At 36.6% G+C, this 17,996-nt stretch overlaps 1 protein-coding gene across 1 annotated transcript; it reads right to left on the bottom strand.

Annotated features, from left to right (window-relative positions):
* Positions 1 to 463: 463 nt before the first annotated feature.
* On the bottom strand, positions 464 to 7,623 carry LOC18423949 (pectinesterase/pectinesterase inhibitor PPE8B). Its single transcript, XM_006828525.4, has 3 exons — positions 6,950 to 7,623; positions 4,653 to 5,088; positions 464 to 1,821 (listed from the first exon to the last, which is right to left on the bottom strand). The coding sequence occupies exons 1-3, from the start codon at positions 7,424 to 7,426 to the stop codon at positions 1,127 to 1,129; spliced, it is 1,608 nt and encodes a 535-aa protein (XP_006828588.1). The 5' UTR covers positions 7,427 to 7,623; the 3' UTR covers positions 464 to 1,126.
* Between the last annotated feature and the right edge of the window lie 10,373 nt (positions 7,624 to 17,996).

The following is a 17,996-nucleotide window of genomic DNA, read 5'->3' on the forward strand; positions in this document are numbered from 1 at the left end:
ATTTGGAGGCATCATGCCTTATTCAATCTCTTAATATCATGTTGGGCGTGATGGGAATGAGGTTGAGGTCGTGATGGTAGCGACACTTGAGCCTCAACTATCGGTTTAGGTTTTCATTCCCACTGATGCATTCGAAAACCACTAACTATTTTTAAAAACAGGTAGGGCCTGTATTCATCACTAATCTATCCAAAAAAAATGTTGGGTGTGAATCAAGTTCCATTACCGATGCCTTCCTAAGGAAGGTGTGAGCAAGGATAATTTATGATTAATAGAATGGTGATTTAACGAGGGGGTCCAAATATAAAGTTTAAATCATCATACTCGCTTTTTAATCCTTTGAGATTGACACCTTATACAAACTACACCGACAAAATAAATACATATATTTTCTTTCATTCTTCCAAAGTACTTTTTTACCTGCATATGTAAATTCGATCCAACTTGCAAAGGGCGCGCATCATTGGGAAACAAAATGAACATCCACCTCTATTTTAGTAATAAATTAATTCTGGATACACAAACATGAACATATCATACAAGTAATACAATAGAAACAAAAACCACAACCAGCTCACATTGTTACACGCCCCAAAATTATGACTTCTTACCCCGCTAAATTATAGACACCCATGCATCTAAAATTCCAAAAAATTTAATTGAAAAATAAAAGAACAAAACTGGACACGACACTAGTGTTTAATATTTTAAAAACTTAGATACTTATTATTAACAATTCGTTTTGAAATCTCATTATGAATGTACCGTAATACGACTTAAAATCCCCCTTCCTCTTTTGATGTATAGAAGCTTTAAAGTCTCACCTATTATGAGATTGACATTTCTGACATGCGTGTATCAAACATTCGCAGCCGCATCTTATGTCTTTATAACATAGGATATACCCGTACCATAACTTCCAATTAGCTTTTTTTTATTTTTTATTTTTTTTGAGAGTAATTAAGTGAGGAAGTCTACCAACCATTTCCTCTCCCTACCACACACACCTTGCTACTAACCCTTTCCTCTTTCTGTCATGCACACCGGCCCTAACCCGGCCCTAAAAGAACTTGCCATGAGCCGACCAATGCGCAGGTTAGCAGTACTCCCTAATGGAACTCTAACTCTAGAAGCTCAAACCTGCTGTAAATTTAACTCCGGTGGCTGGAAGCCACAACCCACCGTCGATAAACTGTGAGACTGTGAAATTAGTAGCCTCTACTGAACCCATTGCTCGATACCCCGGCCACTTAACCCGTCCACCGAGCCCGGCCCCTGGTCCATAATTCATATACTCCCCATAGTACAAGGTGTCAAGTGCGAAGTCCCCTTGCCATGCAAGCCATCCCTGTGGGTGTATCACATCACTCATATAGGACTGCATTATCACTGTCCGGGAGTATTGCTTCCACGGCCGACCGAGATAAGTCTCTGTCGAGTTTTTAGTAGGAAATAGCTCCGGATCACCTGAAATGTTGCAGAATTGGATCGAGAATCCAGTGATTTGGTTTGGGTCCTTGCGGCCATGGGCAGTGATGGAGTTTTTCTGGTTTGGGAGGGGTTTTCTGGGGAGGATTCTACAATTTTGAAAGATTGCAGCAGCATTTCCAAAAATGAAGTCGACTGTGCCGAAGATATCGCAGTCGCGGTAGAATTGACGGAGGGAGTGCGCGTAAAGGGTGTCCTGGAAGCCTTTGAAGCTACATTGATAGAAGGCAGAGAGATCAGAGTCTACTCTGGCCGCTACTGCTTGGTGCTTTTCGGGGCCGGCGGAGTTTTCGAAGGTAATGCCACGGGCGATGAAGCCATTGCCGGAAACAGCTGCTTGCAATTAAATTTTGGTGGTCAGTTAGAGAGCTTGGAGGCCACATTTTTGCGGGATTTTATTTTTGTAGGGAAGTAATTTTAATGGCTATTAGTTCCAAAAAAATTTCAAAATTTACAGGGTATTGATTTCCATAGTGCTGAGTGATGACCTGAAGCTAAGATCATAAGAATCACAGTTTACTTTGCTAGGGAAAAGGTCTTTTTCATCCGTGGAGTGATCAAATACAAAAGTAAAATTTTCAATATTTCGGTGATTTGTGGTAAAGTTTGCAATATTTTGGGGAATTATATTTACAAATCATCAAGAAAATTCGAAAACTTGAAAACTTATGAGTGAGAACAAATCAGCGAAGTTCATTTGGCTAGGAAATTTATTTCAAACGGGACTAACTTCTAGGTGGGGCTCATGCTTCCAAATTCCATGACCACTAAGTGAGTTTCCTTTGGAAGAAAGTGATTTTTTGTTGGATTTTTAAATGTTCGAAGAGTCGACTCGGGCCGACAACTCCGCCTATACCCCCGCCGAGTACTTGTCAGAGTTCGAGTAACTCAACCTGAGCAGCGTTGAGTACTGTAAAACTATTCCAAAAACAAAAAAAAACAAAAAAATATTTTAAAATAAAATTTAACAAACACAACTAATTGTGGTTAAAAAAATAGATTTTTAAAAATGAGTTTGTGAGTGGGGATATTTTTGAAATTCATAAAAAGATGGAAAAATATAAAAATAAGAATTCATGGCCTAATAATTTCCAATCTTTGCCAAAATGACGGATAACATAAATAAAGATACAGTTTGTACAGAGCTGAGGCTCTAAACAATTAAAGTAGAGCCATATCGACGAGAAATGTGGTTTCAATACTGAAAATATTTGTGATAGCCTTAAAATATGTTTTCATCTTTAATTAAAGCTTAAAAAATAGTGTAGATCAAACAGATCTATGAAAACTTGAAATTCTTGAAAATTGACGATCTAAAAATGCGTTACAAGATGCATTACTTTCAAAACTTGAAATCCATTTTTTTTCTCATGTCCACGCATCTTGATGTTGAGATGATAAATTTGTGAATATTTGAGCATCAAAATAGCCTCTTCTAGCAAATTTTTCGAGGTGGGCATTAACTTGATTGTTTAGAGTCTCACTCTATATAAACTTTTCTTGTAAATAAACACGTTATAAATATAGTTCTTATTTATTCATAATCTTTTATAAACTTTTTGAAATATTTTTTAAGATCCCCGAGCTGGACCTCCCACTCGGGACAACTCAGGCGTGACAAGGGGCCGAGCCTAAACAACTCGCCGAGTCGGAGAAGGCTCGAACTCGAACATTGGAAACGTGGCGTTGCATTTCTTCATGGCTAAGACGCCCAACACAAAACGACACGAAACGCGATATTGTCCTGATTCTTGTACCCCACAAGTGACTGACCACTCCTTTACACGGTTCACGTGATTCAATGGGGATCAAGCATTAAGCTTTAAACTTTATACTTTGAAAACGTTACCCAAAAGAGAGAGACAGAGATGAAAAGCAAAATAACACAAAAAAAAAGGGACTGAATTTGATTGGGAAAAGACAACGAAGGGAATCGCATAAGACCATGACAAACAATGGACTTGAAACCCTGTCAATCACACAAATTATCAGTCTGCCAAAGGACCAAGAGAACCCATCACAACTTTTTCACAACTATTTAAAGTCACACGAGCTTAATAGTCTTTTGTGGCACGTGTGATTGGTGACAGAGTTGGATAGAAAACGACCTCTTCCCCTAACTCCCAAGAATAGTATGAAAGTTTTAGTTTTTCAAAAAAAAAAAAAAAAAAATTTTAATATTAGCTTCCAAACTAGCATCGCACTTCTTATATACCAAGAAATGTTATATTTGTAGAACTTCTTTATTAGTTGTGACTCGATCTAACTTGAGAATCATTGAGGCTCGATTTAACTTGAGAATCGCTCAAGATGCATTGGGTGCAATGTTTTAAAAACACTGAAATTCCTTATTTGAATCACCGATTTGAATGGGGAATTGGTCGGATCTAAACTTGTTCCGGGATGTTATGATATGGACTAGTTCCCCCAAACACCCCCTGTTGCAATTTTGGTTTGAGGAATCCTAGAATTTATTGGTTTTTTTTATTTGTTTTTGTTAGTTGTGGCTCGCTCTAACTTGAGAATCGCCCAAGATGCATTGGGTGCAATGTTTTAAAACACTGAAATTCCCGATTCGAATCACCGATCTAAACCGAGAATTGGTCGGATCTAAACCTGTTCCAGGATGGTAAGGTATAGACTAGTTCTCCCTAACCCTGCCGTGCCCCCCCATCCCATCTCTCTTTTTTATTATATGCTTTTAAAAAAAAAAAAAAAAAAAATCTAATGTTTGATTCGCCCCCCCCCTAAATCTCACTCCATAAACCCCTATTTTTATTTTTTATTTTAATTTATTTTTTAATATGTTTTAGATCACCAATTCAGATCGATCCAAACTGACCTGGATAATCGATCCAGTGATCCAACACATATCTGTGAGGTGAACAATCTGTCCCACTAACCCGTCGATTTTAAATCTCTAATGTGAACTACATTGTAAATTTTTTATTCATTAGCAATATGAACCACGTATTTATGGTTGTCTAAACTCACGGCTTTTTGAAGTTTTGTTGAATAATGGTACGAACTTAGGAGGTATTGGGATATGTGGTGATCCAAACGGGCAATCTTTTCCCCCAAAAAAGGGCAAAAAAAAAAAGAGAGAGAAAAAATAAAAGATAAATATAAAAGGAGGAGGAAAAAGCATGCAAACCAAATCTTACCGAAAGTTGCTGACCGAAAAGTCGTCCACCCATCGACGAAATTTCGGTTCCCCGTTATAACGGTAACATCTTTACCATCACCAAGAAGCATGATATTCGTCTTCTTTTTCTTAACCTCCACGTTCTCATTGTAGACCCCCTTCTTCACATATATAACGTATCTTTGTTCACTGTGATCAGGCGCAGCCGTTATGGCGTCCGTTACCGTTGTATAGTTTCCCGTTCCATCGGCAGCTACCGTAGCGTTTACTGCTACCCCACCTACCGGAATTTGTAACAACCGCCGGTCTTTTGACGGAAACCATGAGGGAAAACCACCCATGAGCCTTCTTCCTTCAGTCGCAAGCTGCTTTCCAGCACCAGAAAGCGGTTTTCCAAGTGGTACTGTTGCTATCTGCTTCACCATCCCCAAAATTTCTCCTACTAACCCTGTGACCTGCACATATTAGAAGAACTAGTGTTATCCAAGCATTCCGATTTTCCTACCGCATCATGTATCGACATGTATTGACACTTTGAGACACATCGACATCCCTAGATACAAATCTTACATACGACCCACACAATTGTGTGATTATTGCTTAAACTGAGAAATCCATCAGACTCACCAAGTCCAGACAAACTTGAGAGTTTGCAAAAAGAAAGACCAATTTTTTTACAACTTGACTGAGTTATCACATTAACTCAGCCAAGTGTATGGTACTCCCCACATCCAGGTACGGGGAGTTCTGCGTTCATTGGGGTGTTGAGTCCAAGTGGACTCGATGATTTTTCTAATGATGCATGAAACAGATTTTATGTTTGGTTAATAATTAATCTTGATCATTGGATGCAAACTTAGGTGGCTGCATTTATTCTATTGATCAGGTTCAAAAGGAATTTTATCCTACCTTATGACACATCCAAACTATCAAATTTCACATTGAATAATTATAGAGTTATAAGTAATTGTGACGCATTATACTGAAGGTAAATGATCTAATTGCATACAATTCCCTTTATTTTATATACATTTGAGATTTTTATATATTATATGTATAATTTTTATATAAATAATTTTATAGATGTGTCTTGGAATATTCAATTTTTACGCCTTGCAGGAGATAATAAAGGCACATACTAAACACTGAAACCTATGTTCTTCTCCATGTAACATTAAAAAAAACATCACTACTCAAAATGAAAGTTAAATCCGAGAATTCTGAGTTTTCTACAATGGGAGAAATTTGCCTTTTTTTTTAAAAAAAAAATGTCTTTTGCATAATAGACTACGCCCATTATCTATTTAAAGTTGTTTTATAATAAGTTGTCTAGAACTACCTATATATGAGGCCATAATTTGCATAATTAGCATTAAAATAATCTACATCAGTCTATTTTAGTTGGATTGGATAGGTTTCACAATATCTTGAAAGATGTGCAGAAAATTTTGACATTATTTTATAGGGAAAAGTTTATATACAACCGAAGCTCTAAACAATCAAATTCAGGCCTACCTCAAAAATTTCACTAGACGAGGTTGTTTTGATGCCCAAATATCCTCAAATTCATCATCTCGACATCAAGATGCATGGAAATGAGCAAAAAATAAATTTCAAGTTTTGGAAATAGCATATTTTGTAACACATTTTTGAACCATCAATTTTCAAGTTTTTGAAGTTTTCATATATCTTTCGATTTACACTATTTTTTACGCTTTAAACTTTATAAATAAAAATGAAAATATACTTGAAGGCTATCAAAAAGATTTTTAATACTGAAGCCACATTTCTTGACACTATTTGAAGATAGGCTCTAATTTGATTGTTTTGAACCTAGGCTCTATACAAACCACACCCTATTTTAAATCCATAGGAAAGAAGAGGATAACCATTACATCCATCTTTTTGCTAGTCCCCATGGGTGGCAATTTTTTTTTATTGCAACCCATGTTAGATTTGTATAAAAACATATGCAAAAAGCCAAAAACATGAAAAATAAAATAGTAATTTCTAATAAAAATTGGCTTCTCATTTCATTTTTGAAGTCCTTCTCCAAAACGGTCGTTTTCAAAGGAAATTGTCTTTTTTTCATTCAACTCAGCCCATATAAAACGAAAAATCGCTGTTCCGTTATAGCATTGACATGTTTCCTCTTAAAAACGGATAAAGAAGGGATACCTCCACTTTCCCGTTCTTTCAGTTTCTTCTTTATTAATTAACACTTAGAACTGCTGTTTCCACCATATAATCGGTAACGGACTACACATCATAACGGCGTCTCTTAAAAAGCGGACACACCAATTACCGTTATAGTACCTGAACAAGGCTCCCTAGAATGAGTTCCTTAACCACGCCATCAGTCCCCTCAAATCCATCCAGACACGTGTCTTGATTTCCAAGCGCCGCGCTGAGCCACGTGGCGACGTCGTTCTTCCGGCGGCCCGTGGCCGGAAAAACCGGCCTAGAGACGCCGGAATTCGGGGTTTGCGACAGAGTCCACGTTAGCTCGTCGGAAGAGAGGTCAAGGAGGTCAACGCAATCTTGGATTGCGGTGCGCTGGCGAAAATTCGGGATGAATTCGGTGAATTTGGAGAGTAGCGAGAGGGCCTTCTGGATTTCGGAGAGTGTGGTTTTGAGGGTGGTGGCGAAAGTGTCGAGTTGGGAGGTGGTGCAGTCGGGTTCCGGGTCACAGCTTCCATGGAGTTCGCAGGGGGTTTTAGAGAGAGAAAGGGAGGGGATGATAAGAAGAGAGAGAAGAGCGAGGAGAGAGAAAATATTGGAGGAGGGAGCCATATTTTGAAGTTTTAGAGAGAGAAAGTGGCAGCTGAAGTATGAGAGGGGGGGAAGAAGGAGCGGATGTGGGGTGAAGTGTTAGAGAGAGAATGGGGGAGAATAAAAGAGATGTGAGAGAAAGAAGAGTTGGAGAGAGAATGTGGGAGAGTGGTAGAGAGAGAATGGGAAATTTAAGGCGCAAGCATCTTGTCTTGCGTGCCAACACGGTGAGGAGAAGCGGCCCTTTTTATAACATGCTTCTGCTTTTGCTCTTGCTCTTGCTCTTGCTCGCCCGCTCCTCATTAAAACCTTTCCAGCTCTCATCAGAGAGAGAGACAGAATCCGAGAGGGAGAATTACAATATCGTGGCCCGGCCCTTAAAAACTGGGGTTTAAGCTCTGAAGAAATCAAAATGTGGCCTGAAAGATGGGCTTTGGCTTGGGCCCGGCCTGCACTTTTGATTTGTTCGGCCCGGCTCTGCCCGACCATGACGAGGCCAGGCCTGATCGTAAGGTCCCGGGCGGTTGCCAGCCCTAAGACAAAAGAGAGGCGTTTGGGGGAGAGAGAGGGGGGCCACGCGAACGTGCGTCGTACACTTATGAGAACCCGCCGTTTACCAGTCATCTACGTAATTGGCACCGACTTTTTCCGTATATTACCAGTTTATCACAACGCCACGTACTTTGGAAAGCATGCGAAAATTCACGTGATCTACTTAGAGAGAGGTCTTCCAATTGTGACAGTCCAACATTCAAACGACTGTGTTTGTTTGTGTTCAAGATGGGAGAAGGGGAGAAGTACGTGGTTTTACGTTATTTGAAGGAGTAAAGGACATAGGTCGATTAACGCTATTAAAAAAAACAGAAAAGGACAAAAGAAATAGTTGGATTGCGTATTCTCTCCCTCTAAAATTATTACAGCACTAATACTATTAATGATCGCATAGGACCTTTTTTTCATCCATGTGTGTAGAACCTCAGAGGATCACCATTAAAATAAACATGGATCTCTAAAAAAGTTATCACATGGATGTGAGACTTGACTTTTTTATAGATCCATACTAAATTTAATGATGATTCTTTAGGGTCCTATACACATAGGTGGGGGAAGGTCCTATATAGTCATTTTTCTATTAAAACATCGTAGTGTTTGACCAACCCGATCGGGTTGAACCGAAACCGGCTGGGTTACTTGATTTTAATCGGTTTTTTGGGTAAGTTCTAAGATGTTAAAAAAAATTATTAAAAAACAAGAAACTTATTTGCAGTGTATTTATTTATTTGTAATGTGGTTTTCTAATGTTTTTTATCATTTTGACAAAGATTGGAAAATATTTGGGCCATGAATATTTATTTTTACATTTTATTATTATTATTATTTAAAAAATACCCCTTTCACAAATGGGCAAGCTTTTTATGCTTCCCCTACAACATATAAGTTCTATCTGCTCCCTTATCCAACCGTCCATTCTAAATGGAGAGCTAAGATTGCCCCAATCATAATGTCACATCTCTACACTATTTTATTTTTAATTTTTTTTTTATAAACTATTTTGACAGTAAATTTTGGACATCCATTCCTCTATTAAACTCGCACTAGCAAAAAATATTAAAAAAATATTTTCAATAAAATAATCAAAATACCCTTGAAAGTTTTCAAAGGTATTTTGGTCATTATATTTGATCGAAAAATTATTTTAAATATTTTTTATAGGTGCACCCCAATGAGAAGACGGCAAGTACTAAATTTCATATTCATACAATTTGTATAAAAAAAAAACTAAAAATAAAATACTTTGAGACGTCGGATCTAAGATCAAACGGTGAGTGACTCTCTTGATCAAAATTGGACAGCTGGACGGTAGAAGGAGGATAGAACTTCAATATTGTAGGGGAAGCATAGGAACCTTTCCCTTCACAAATTGCTTTTTTCGAAATTTATTTTTTCACTACTTTTATAACTTCAATTAAATGTATCTTACATAAGTTTACTCTAAACATAATTTCTCATATTTTTTGGATTTTTCAAGTCCGGTTTGTGTGACCAAACACTGATACAAAATCAACCATTCTCAAAACAAAAAGAGAGGGGGGGCGGGGGGGGACGTTTATAGAGTTTATTTCTAGATGGGTAAAGAACGTAGTTCGACTGCTTGAATTTGTAGAGAGGGAGAGAATCGCTCCAGACAGGAACTTTGGTTTCCAAAGGTTGGTGGTTATTGTGAGTGAGTTGGGGTTGGAGAATTAGGAAGTTTTGAATGCAGAGGATGGTGCTTTTCATTGTTGTGGAGATAATAAAGTAGTTAACGCGTTATTCTCATGTCGGTGGGGAGCCCAATAAAGCTCCAATCAACGTTCTCTTTTTATCGCTTAAGGTGAGGAATGCCATAGAATAGCATTGATTAAATGAGAGAGAGCTCAATCTAATACCTGCAAAAGCATGAGAGAGAGAGAACCGTGAGATTATCTAAAAAAGCATGAGAGAGAAAGACTTTCTCAAGCTTAGCCCAAACGGGAGTCAATGCTAGCAGGCTAACCATTTTTTTGAGAAAATAAAAGTTTTGCAATATTAAAAATGTAAGGAGGAATGTTTTATTTTTATTTTGCCTTAAAGGATGTGTACTTCGAGGAATAAAATTTGCTAAGTTTATGAAAGAAAAAGAAAAAGGAGAGCGGGACTGCCACTCTCTATATTTAATCATTTAAAAAATTTTGCGTTAGTCATGATATCGTCCTGTTTGACTTGGGAATCGGTCACCCAGTTCTATTTCTGCAAATATAGAGAAAAACGATCGAGTCTAGAAAGAAACAGGTGGTTCCCCACAATAAAATGACGATTCTCTATTGTAAAACAGTAATCCGGACAACCGATTCACCAACCTAGACTGGTTTTTGGCCGGTTTGCTGTTTTTTTTCATAGTAAAACGACAATTAGGACAGGCGATGCACCGATTCGGACCGATTTTTGAGGTGCGAAATCCGAGCCACCAATCCAGTTTTTAAATTATTGCTCTATATAAAAGCATATATGGCTAGGCTGTTGTGGTAGCTTTCTTCCCCTTATCAAGTTCTGGCAATGGGCCCGGCCTGTCGAGCCCTAAAAAGTAAGGCTTGGGCCACTGCATATAGCCCAAGGGCCGAGATAGGGCCAATTCCGGTTTGGTTCAGCCCGGCTCAACCCACTTTTTTTTTTTTTCTTTTGTTCTTTTTTTCCTCTTCATTTGTTTTCAGCCCAGCCCTATTAGGACCCTGCTAGAGCTAGGACCAAGCTAAGGCTGGCACGGCCCAGGCCCGGACTCTTGCCACCCTTACACTTCTCTCCTGGCCTTTCCCCTCTCCAATTTTGAGAGAGAGGTGGGTTTGGAAGAGCTCCTCGTGATTTTGTCTGAAAAAAAAAGGGAAAAAAAAGAAAAGAAAAGAAAAAGACAACGTTATTTCATTGTCGGTGGTGCGGTTTGTGTAGTGCCGGGGCTCACATCTTTTGACCACTGAGGCTTTATGAAGCTGGAGATGCTGTGCTTCACTTTCTACTCTTCCTATTTGTCGAATAAAAGTATGGACGGTCCAGATTCTCCCACAGGTATTTGTTATAAAGACGTGTAGAAGGAATCCAAATCCTCAAGACGATGACAACGATACTTTTTTTTTTTAATAAGTGGGATATTGGCCCCTATATATTTTATTAAAAAATTAAAATAAGAGTAATGATTTTATGCAACGGTTGCATCATACTATAATGCAATGGCACTTTTAAAAAATCATATTTGTGTTATTTGTATGACCCAAAATTTGGACTCTCTTCATCTCAATTATCAATCCCAAAAAAAAAAAAGTTCAATTTGAACCATAAATATGATCAAAATGAGTCCCTTCCAAAAACGATTCTAGACCATACATTTGGTGAATTTCAATATCTTAGTTTTATATACTCAAAATCATTTTTTTCTTTTTTAATACTGTTCATCTAATGACAATAAAGTCATCCAAAAGATTGGAAATGAAAAAATCCTTCTAAAGCCTAGATCTAAGCATTTCACCAAAATGAACGGCCTATCTTAATTAGGCTAAAAAATATTTTTTAGGTTGTGTTTTCAAAAAAAAATTTATTGTTAATTAGCATGAAAAGAGTGTATATTTCAAATTTTAGATCAAACAAATATCTATAACATGGTTTTTGAAAGTTGTTGCATTATATTATGATACAACCGTAACATGAAATCATTGCTCTTAAAATAAATATTGCATGAAAACTGCCCTTGACAAGAGAACACTCGCAATATCATAATGGAAGGCATTACAAAATAAGGGTGGCGACATGCCACACCATCGGTTCATTCATAGAATTAAAGGCATTACAACGATACTCGTTATGAATGTTCAAAACGCCGAAAACACCCATAACAATGAGTTTTACTCTCTATTGAGGATGATTTGCTTAGTGAAATCTATAACCATCCATTTTGGCATCGAACATTTCGATAGAACAAAGTAATTTGGTCATTGGACGTGTTCAGCTTGTATGATGAAATATCCAAAACAGTGATTTAAATCACGCTGGATTGACATGGAATCTTTTGGTCTGATTTGGGAATATGTCACCCCATTTCGATCCTGCATATATATAGGAAAATGACTGATTTTCGAAGGGAATTGGCAGTTTAGCACAGTAAAATGGCGATCTTCTATAGTAAAACAACGATCCAGATTGTCGATTCACCTATCCAAACCGGTTTTTGGCCGGTTCATGCTTTTTCATTTTTTTTTTTCGGTTCACTGTTGTTTCCACACTGTAAATGGCGATCTGAACTGCCGATTCTCCAATCCAGATCAATTTTTGGGGCGCCCGATCTTGATCACCGATCTGTTTTTTAAATAGTTGTTACAAAGTGATACAGTAATAATATGGGATATTATAACATGTGGCTATTTCACTTTTATATAAGGAAGTTAAGATTACTCCCAACTATTAGATATCCAATTGAATAGCTTGAAGTGTGTCATGAAATACAAAATATTCCTATATTATTTTTACGAAAGAAGCAACCATCTCTCTTAATTTTTTCAAAGGAAGCTTCTTTTCCATGACTCGTTTTTCACACTTGCAGCTACAATTTTTAAACAAGAGGCCGTTGCTACAACGTTTTCTGATAGTAAAAGTAAAAAGTCTATACGGGGAAAGTACATATAAAAAGTTACAAAGAGCCCCTTCGATTTAGCTTTATTTACATTCTCCCCCCAACCAAGTTTTATATCACACCTTTTACTCCAAAATCAACTTTTATACAAATCTTCCCAAGTCACAAAGTTATAGTGTAGACGACAAAAATACCCTTTCCCGTATATGAAGGCGTTACATAGTTGTAGACGCTCAATTACCATAGATGGTATGGCACATATTATTGCCGAACCGGAATCGATACCTCATTAATTGCCGGACCGCAACAACAATATACTAGGCAACATGTAACTTATGCCAGACCGAGGCATCATAGCGCTGGACATACAAAACTGTCGGACCGCAACAACAATCTATCGGATCTCATTTGCAAGTATCGGGCCGAGGCATCATAACTGTCAGACCGCAGCAACAATCTGCCAGACTGCATTTACAAGTGCTAAACCGATGGCATTCAACGATCAAAGAAAGGGCATTTTGCTCCTATGACTTTTTGACTTGGGGGTATTACTATGGAAGTTAGTTTTAAGGTAAAAGTTGCGATAAAGAACTTGGTTGGGGAAAAGTTGTAAAGAAAGATGCGTCAAGGGGGGTTTTGTAATTTTCTAAATATATATTGGAGAAAAGCTATAAATGACTTGTTTATGAGCAAAGTAGGTGCTCTCCATCTTTTTCACCATTCTCCCATCAAGCTTTTGTGTGAAGAAGTGGATTTTCTATTCGCTTATGGTAGGAACCTCTGCTCATTTGGGTTTCTATTTATGGGCACTCATGCACCTGTTAAAGTTTAAAGCTGGGGACCCCCTTCCTTTAAAGAGGGGCAACATATTCTAAATGGTCCACCACTCTTTTCTCTCTTTCAAAGAGAGCCAATGTTCTTAATGGACCGGCCAACCATCCAGTCATTCATTCATTCATTATCTCTCTCTCCCTCTCTCAACAGCAGAGAGGAAAACTTGAGCTAGTAAACTCGGCACACTACCCTAGTGAGTTTGAGTATCCTCCAGTTGGTGGTCCGATTTAGGGATCTTAAAATTTTTGTACAAAGAACAATAAAAAAATCCAAAGAAATAGGAAATTTATTTGTAATATTTTTTTAAATGTTTTTTATCATTTTGATAAAGATCGAAAAGTGTTTTGGCCATAAATACTTATTTTTACATTGAAAAAATATACAATGGGACAATTTACCTTAAGTAAAAGATCGTCCCAATTGATTTTGGCCATTGGATATGAAATTAGATGGTTGCATTTATTTCATTGAGCAAGCTCAAACTTCAAAAAAACTTTCTCGAATTTTATGGTATGCCCAAGTTATCAAATTTCATATCAGATGATTATAAGTAATTGTAACCTCTTTGTATCGAAAGTAAATGATCTCATTATATACAATCCCTTTTACATTTCCTTTTTTTTAAAAAAAAAAAAAAATACTTTTATGACAAATTGACTTTTTCCACATCTATTTTTCACTACTTTTTTTAACCTCATTTAGATATGTTTTGTTTAAATTTCCTTTAAACACATTTTTCCTTTTTTGGGTTCTTTTTTGTATTTTGTATTTTTAAGAGTAATTTACGTACAGGCATTAAAAAAAAAAAAAAATTGAAATCGGTGAATTTTAGGGAAAAATTATGCGAAAGATGGGTCATCCTTCCTCTCTCTTTTTTTTTTTTTTTACTATTTTTGAAATTGCCCTTTGGTTCAAGGATGGCACCCTCGAATTTCTTTTTAATATTTTTTTAGTTTTTTTCGTTAGTACGACAGTTCTTTAATACGAAGGGAAGTGCCCAATCCAGAAAGCAGTCTGGGTTTGTCATCCTTGGACCGCCTTATTTCTTAGCAAACAAATGAGCTGGACCGCCTTATTTCTTAGCAAACAAATGAGCTGATGCGGTTAGAAGGTGCCAACCTCATACCGCCCTTAAAAGCACTAGAGAAAGTGGTCCGATATTGGGCAGCTCGGACTGCATCTAAACTCTTACCATAATACCTTTAACTTTTTAGAAAAAAATATGAGTAAAGTAATTTAGCTTATCACCAAAACCAACATCTCTCTTTAATATATCTAGAGATGAAGTTGACACGATTGTGGAATGGAAGGGATCGGCACCAGTCGTTTCGTCACTCTCGTCTCTATCTTTTGTAGCCTCTCTTATCTCTTCACGCGGCGAATTAATGTCCCATGTTCTCCTCCAAACTCCCTATTAATATCCCCTTGCCCAACCGCACCTTACATTTATGGCACCCTCGGACCACTGACTAACTAATTTTGGTCCTCATTCCAAATTTTGAAGTCAATGGTTTTCATATTTTTGCCAATGTCTCACTCATTCCAAATTTTGAAGTAAATGGTTTTCATATTTTTGCCAATGTCTCACATAAGGGAAAGCTTTTGATGTTCTCCCACGATATAGAAGTTATATCCTCCTCTTATCATCGGGCGTTTTATTTTTTTTTATCAAGAGAGCAACTCACCGTTTGATCTTAGATCCGATGTCTCAAAGTATTTTATTTTTAGTTTTTTTAATACAAATTTTCTGAATATGAAATTTGGTACATGCCATCTTCTCATTGAGGCACACCTATAAAAAATATTAATAATAATTTTTCTATAAAAAATAATAACCAAAATACCCCTTAAAAATTTTAAAGGTAATTTGGTCATTTCATTTTATTGAAAATAGTTTTTTTTATATTTTTCTTTAATGCAAGTTTAATAGAGGAATGGACGTTCAGAATTTGGTGTCCAACAGGTTATAGAAAAAAATTAAAAATAAAACAGTGTAAAGATGTGATACTGTGATATGGATAATCTTAACCCTCCATTAAAAAATAGATGGTTGGATAAGGGGAGGATAGAACTTCTATGTTATTAAGGGAACATAGAAAGCTTTCCTCTAACATAAGTAACAGTTTGATTTCTCACATAAATAACAATGTGTGTTTTGTGTTTGCGCACCACATTGAACTCTTTTATGAAGTAGAATTTTAGTGGGCAACTCAATGAAAGAGGGTAAAATGATTAAAAATTGGAAAATGCTTAGGCAACTGAGAAAATAAGAGGAGAAAACCTATTTTTTCAGTTACCACATTTTTGTTTGTTTAGGAATGGAGAAAAGCATGTAAACGCAGAGCTCCGTATTCATCTCCGTATTTCACCTTTTTTTTTCTCTATTTTTGGGAGAAACTGCGAGATTTGTTTCTCTAACCTCACGGTCTCTCTTCCCTTTGAATCTCTTTTTGCCCAAGCTTGAACTTGAGCTTTCTTCAATTACCAAACAAGGTTTTTCATCTTCCAGCTAGAGTTTTCTACTCCTACCTCTTTTTTTTTTTTTTTTTTTTTTTAAGGCTTCCAGTTTCTCAAAGATTCTTCAGAAAAATGGCTTCCTCAATTAGCAGACATACCATTGGGGCTATCTAAACATGTGAGTTCCTATTTGTTTTTGTGCACTTAGGATCCAAATAGGCCACTTCAAATGTCTTTCCACTTTTGATCCGTGACCATATACTAAGAATTAAAATATAGGATTCAAAAAAAGGTTAGCATAGATTATTTTTAAAATCCTTTTCTTTTCGGACTCATCCTGGTGGTCGAGATTAATGACCTGTAAAATTTTGGATCTAAAATCCATTTCTAGACAATTTTAGAAGGGCGACCACATTTGAATAGGTGTGTCGGTTGAACACCAATATCCTACCTTCAAATATTACATCATTACAAATTTCTCAACGTATTCCCATTTATTATCCCAACACTTCGACTATATGAATGAAAGAAATGTATATGATGAGACCTTTTATTTTTAGTATAAGGAGACCATAACTACTATTGATCGTTAGATGTGAAATAGAGTATTTGAGAATATGTCATTAACTAGGCACAATATTTAAAACAAAATTTCTCGAATGTTGTGACACACTTCAACCTAGTAAATATTACATCCAATGGTTAATAATGATTACGAGCTCTTTGTATAAAAAATAAACAGTCTAATAATAATCTAGTAAATATTACATCCAATGGTTAATAATGATTACGAGTTCCTTGTATAAAAAATAAGCAGTCTAATAATATACAATCTCATGAATGAAACTAAAACAAAGTGGAGTTCAAATGTTGAAGTTGGATGGAAACTCAATCCAAAGCATAGCCGATTTTAAATATAGTCATTCAGTTTAGGCCATTTTTCAGAATATTGGTCGTTTTTACTCCCCTATATAAATTTAGGCTTGTTTCGAGAATTTCCCCAAGTAGATTAGTGTTCATGCATGATTTGGTGAATCATGTGCTAGAACAGTACTTTATAGTAGAGGTATTGTCATCGATGCCAACTGCTGAATTTGCATACGAAAAACTCGCAAGCGAAAACTTCTCCCACTTCTTGTACATCAAATCACACTTGAGCGTGCTTTTAGGTAATGATGAACTCGACTTCCTTAACTCGAGGTCTCTCCATTCGTCGTTCGAATAATCGAACTGGCCAAGGGCCAGGTCCAAGTAACTCGAGGTCTCTCCATTCGTCGTTCGAATAATCGAACTGGCCAAGGGCCAGGTCCAAGTAATTGGTAAACAGGTCAGTTCAACCGGCCTAACCGTGTAAGTCTTGGTGGGTCCAAAAAGTATTCAAAAAATAAAAAACTTAAAAATATATATGAAAAGTATATTTAAAGCATGATTAAACGAAGCACATCTAAATGAAGTTGAAAAGTAGTGAAAAAAAATGAAATTTTTAAAAAAATCGATTTATGCTCAAGGGTATTTTTGATATTTTCAAAAATAAAAGATTGAAAAATATAAGTATAAGTATCTATGGCCAAAACACTTTCTAATCTTTGCCGAAATGATAAAAAGCATCCAAAAACACATTACAAACAAATCCCTTGATTTTGGGGATTATATATATATATGGAAGAGACTACGCAACCCCTATAGGTGAAATGCGTTGATAAAATGATTTTTGGGTACTTCGCCTATAAACTCATCACCATCTAAAAAAATCGGACGGCGTGGATAAAATGACTACCACGGACCTAGCATGTCCATGGCTGTACGGTACAAAAATCACGCAAAAGCGTCATGGACATTGCGCCGTCTGTTGCGGATCCATTCAATAAACCGCCACGGACATAGCAAATTTGTGGTGGGGTGAAACACTACTCATTTTCACCTATAGGTGTTTTAAAGACTTTCATATATATATATATATATATATATATATACGGAAAATCTTCATGTTAGCCCAAGGGCTAATAGGAAGATATGAGACCAACAATTTGGACCGATCTAACGGTCACGACCTCATTTCGTGTTTGAATTTTTTTTTTTTTTTACTAATTCAAATCAATTGAAATTTTAGGCATGTGTTCTTCTCATCAAGCTGCACCTAATAAAAATATTTAAAAAATAATCCGC

The sequence above is a fragment of the Amborella trichopoda genome, chromosome 13, assembly GCF_054954075.1.
Source record: "Amborella trichopoda isolate Santa Cruz 75 chromosome 13, AtrichopodaSantaCruz75HAP2 v2.0, whole genome shotgun sequence".
Taxonomy (NCBI): Eukaryota; Viridiplantae; Streptophyta; class Magnoliopsida; order Amborellales; family Amborellaceae; genus Amborella; species Amborella trichopoda.

Coding starts and splice junctions, on each gene's coding strand:
- LOC18423949 (XM_006828525.4), bottom strand. CDS start 7,426: ATGGCTCCCTCCTCCAATATTTTCTCTCTCCTCGCTCTTCTCTCTCTT. Junction 5,089..6,949: donor TTCTAGGGAGCCTTGTTCAG/GTACTATAACGG, acceptor TAATATGTGCAG/GTCACAGGGTTAGTAGGAGA. Junction 1,822..4,652: donor TTTTCGGTCAGCAACTTTCG/GTAAGATTTGGT, acceptor AATTGCAAGCAG/CTGTTTCCGGCAATGGCTTC.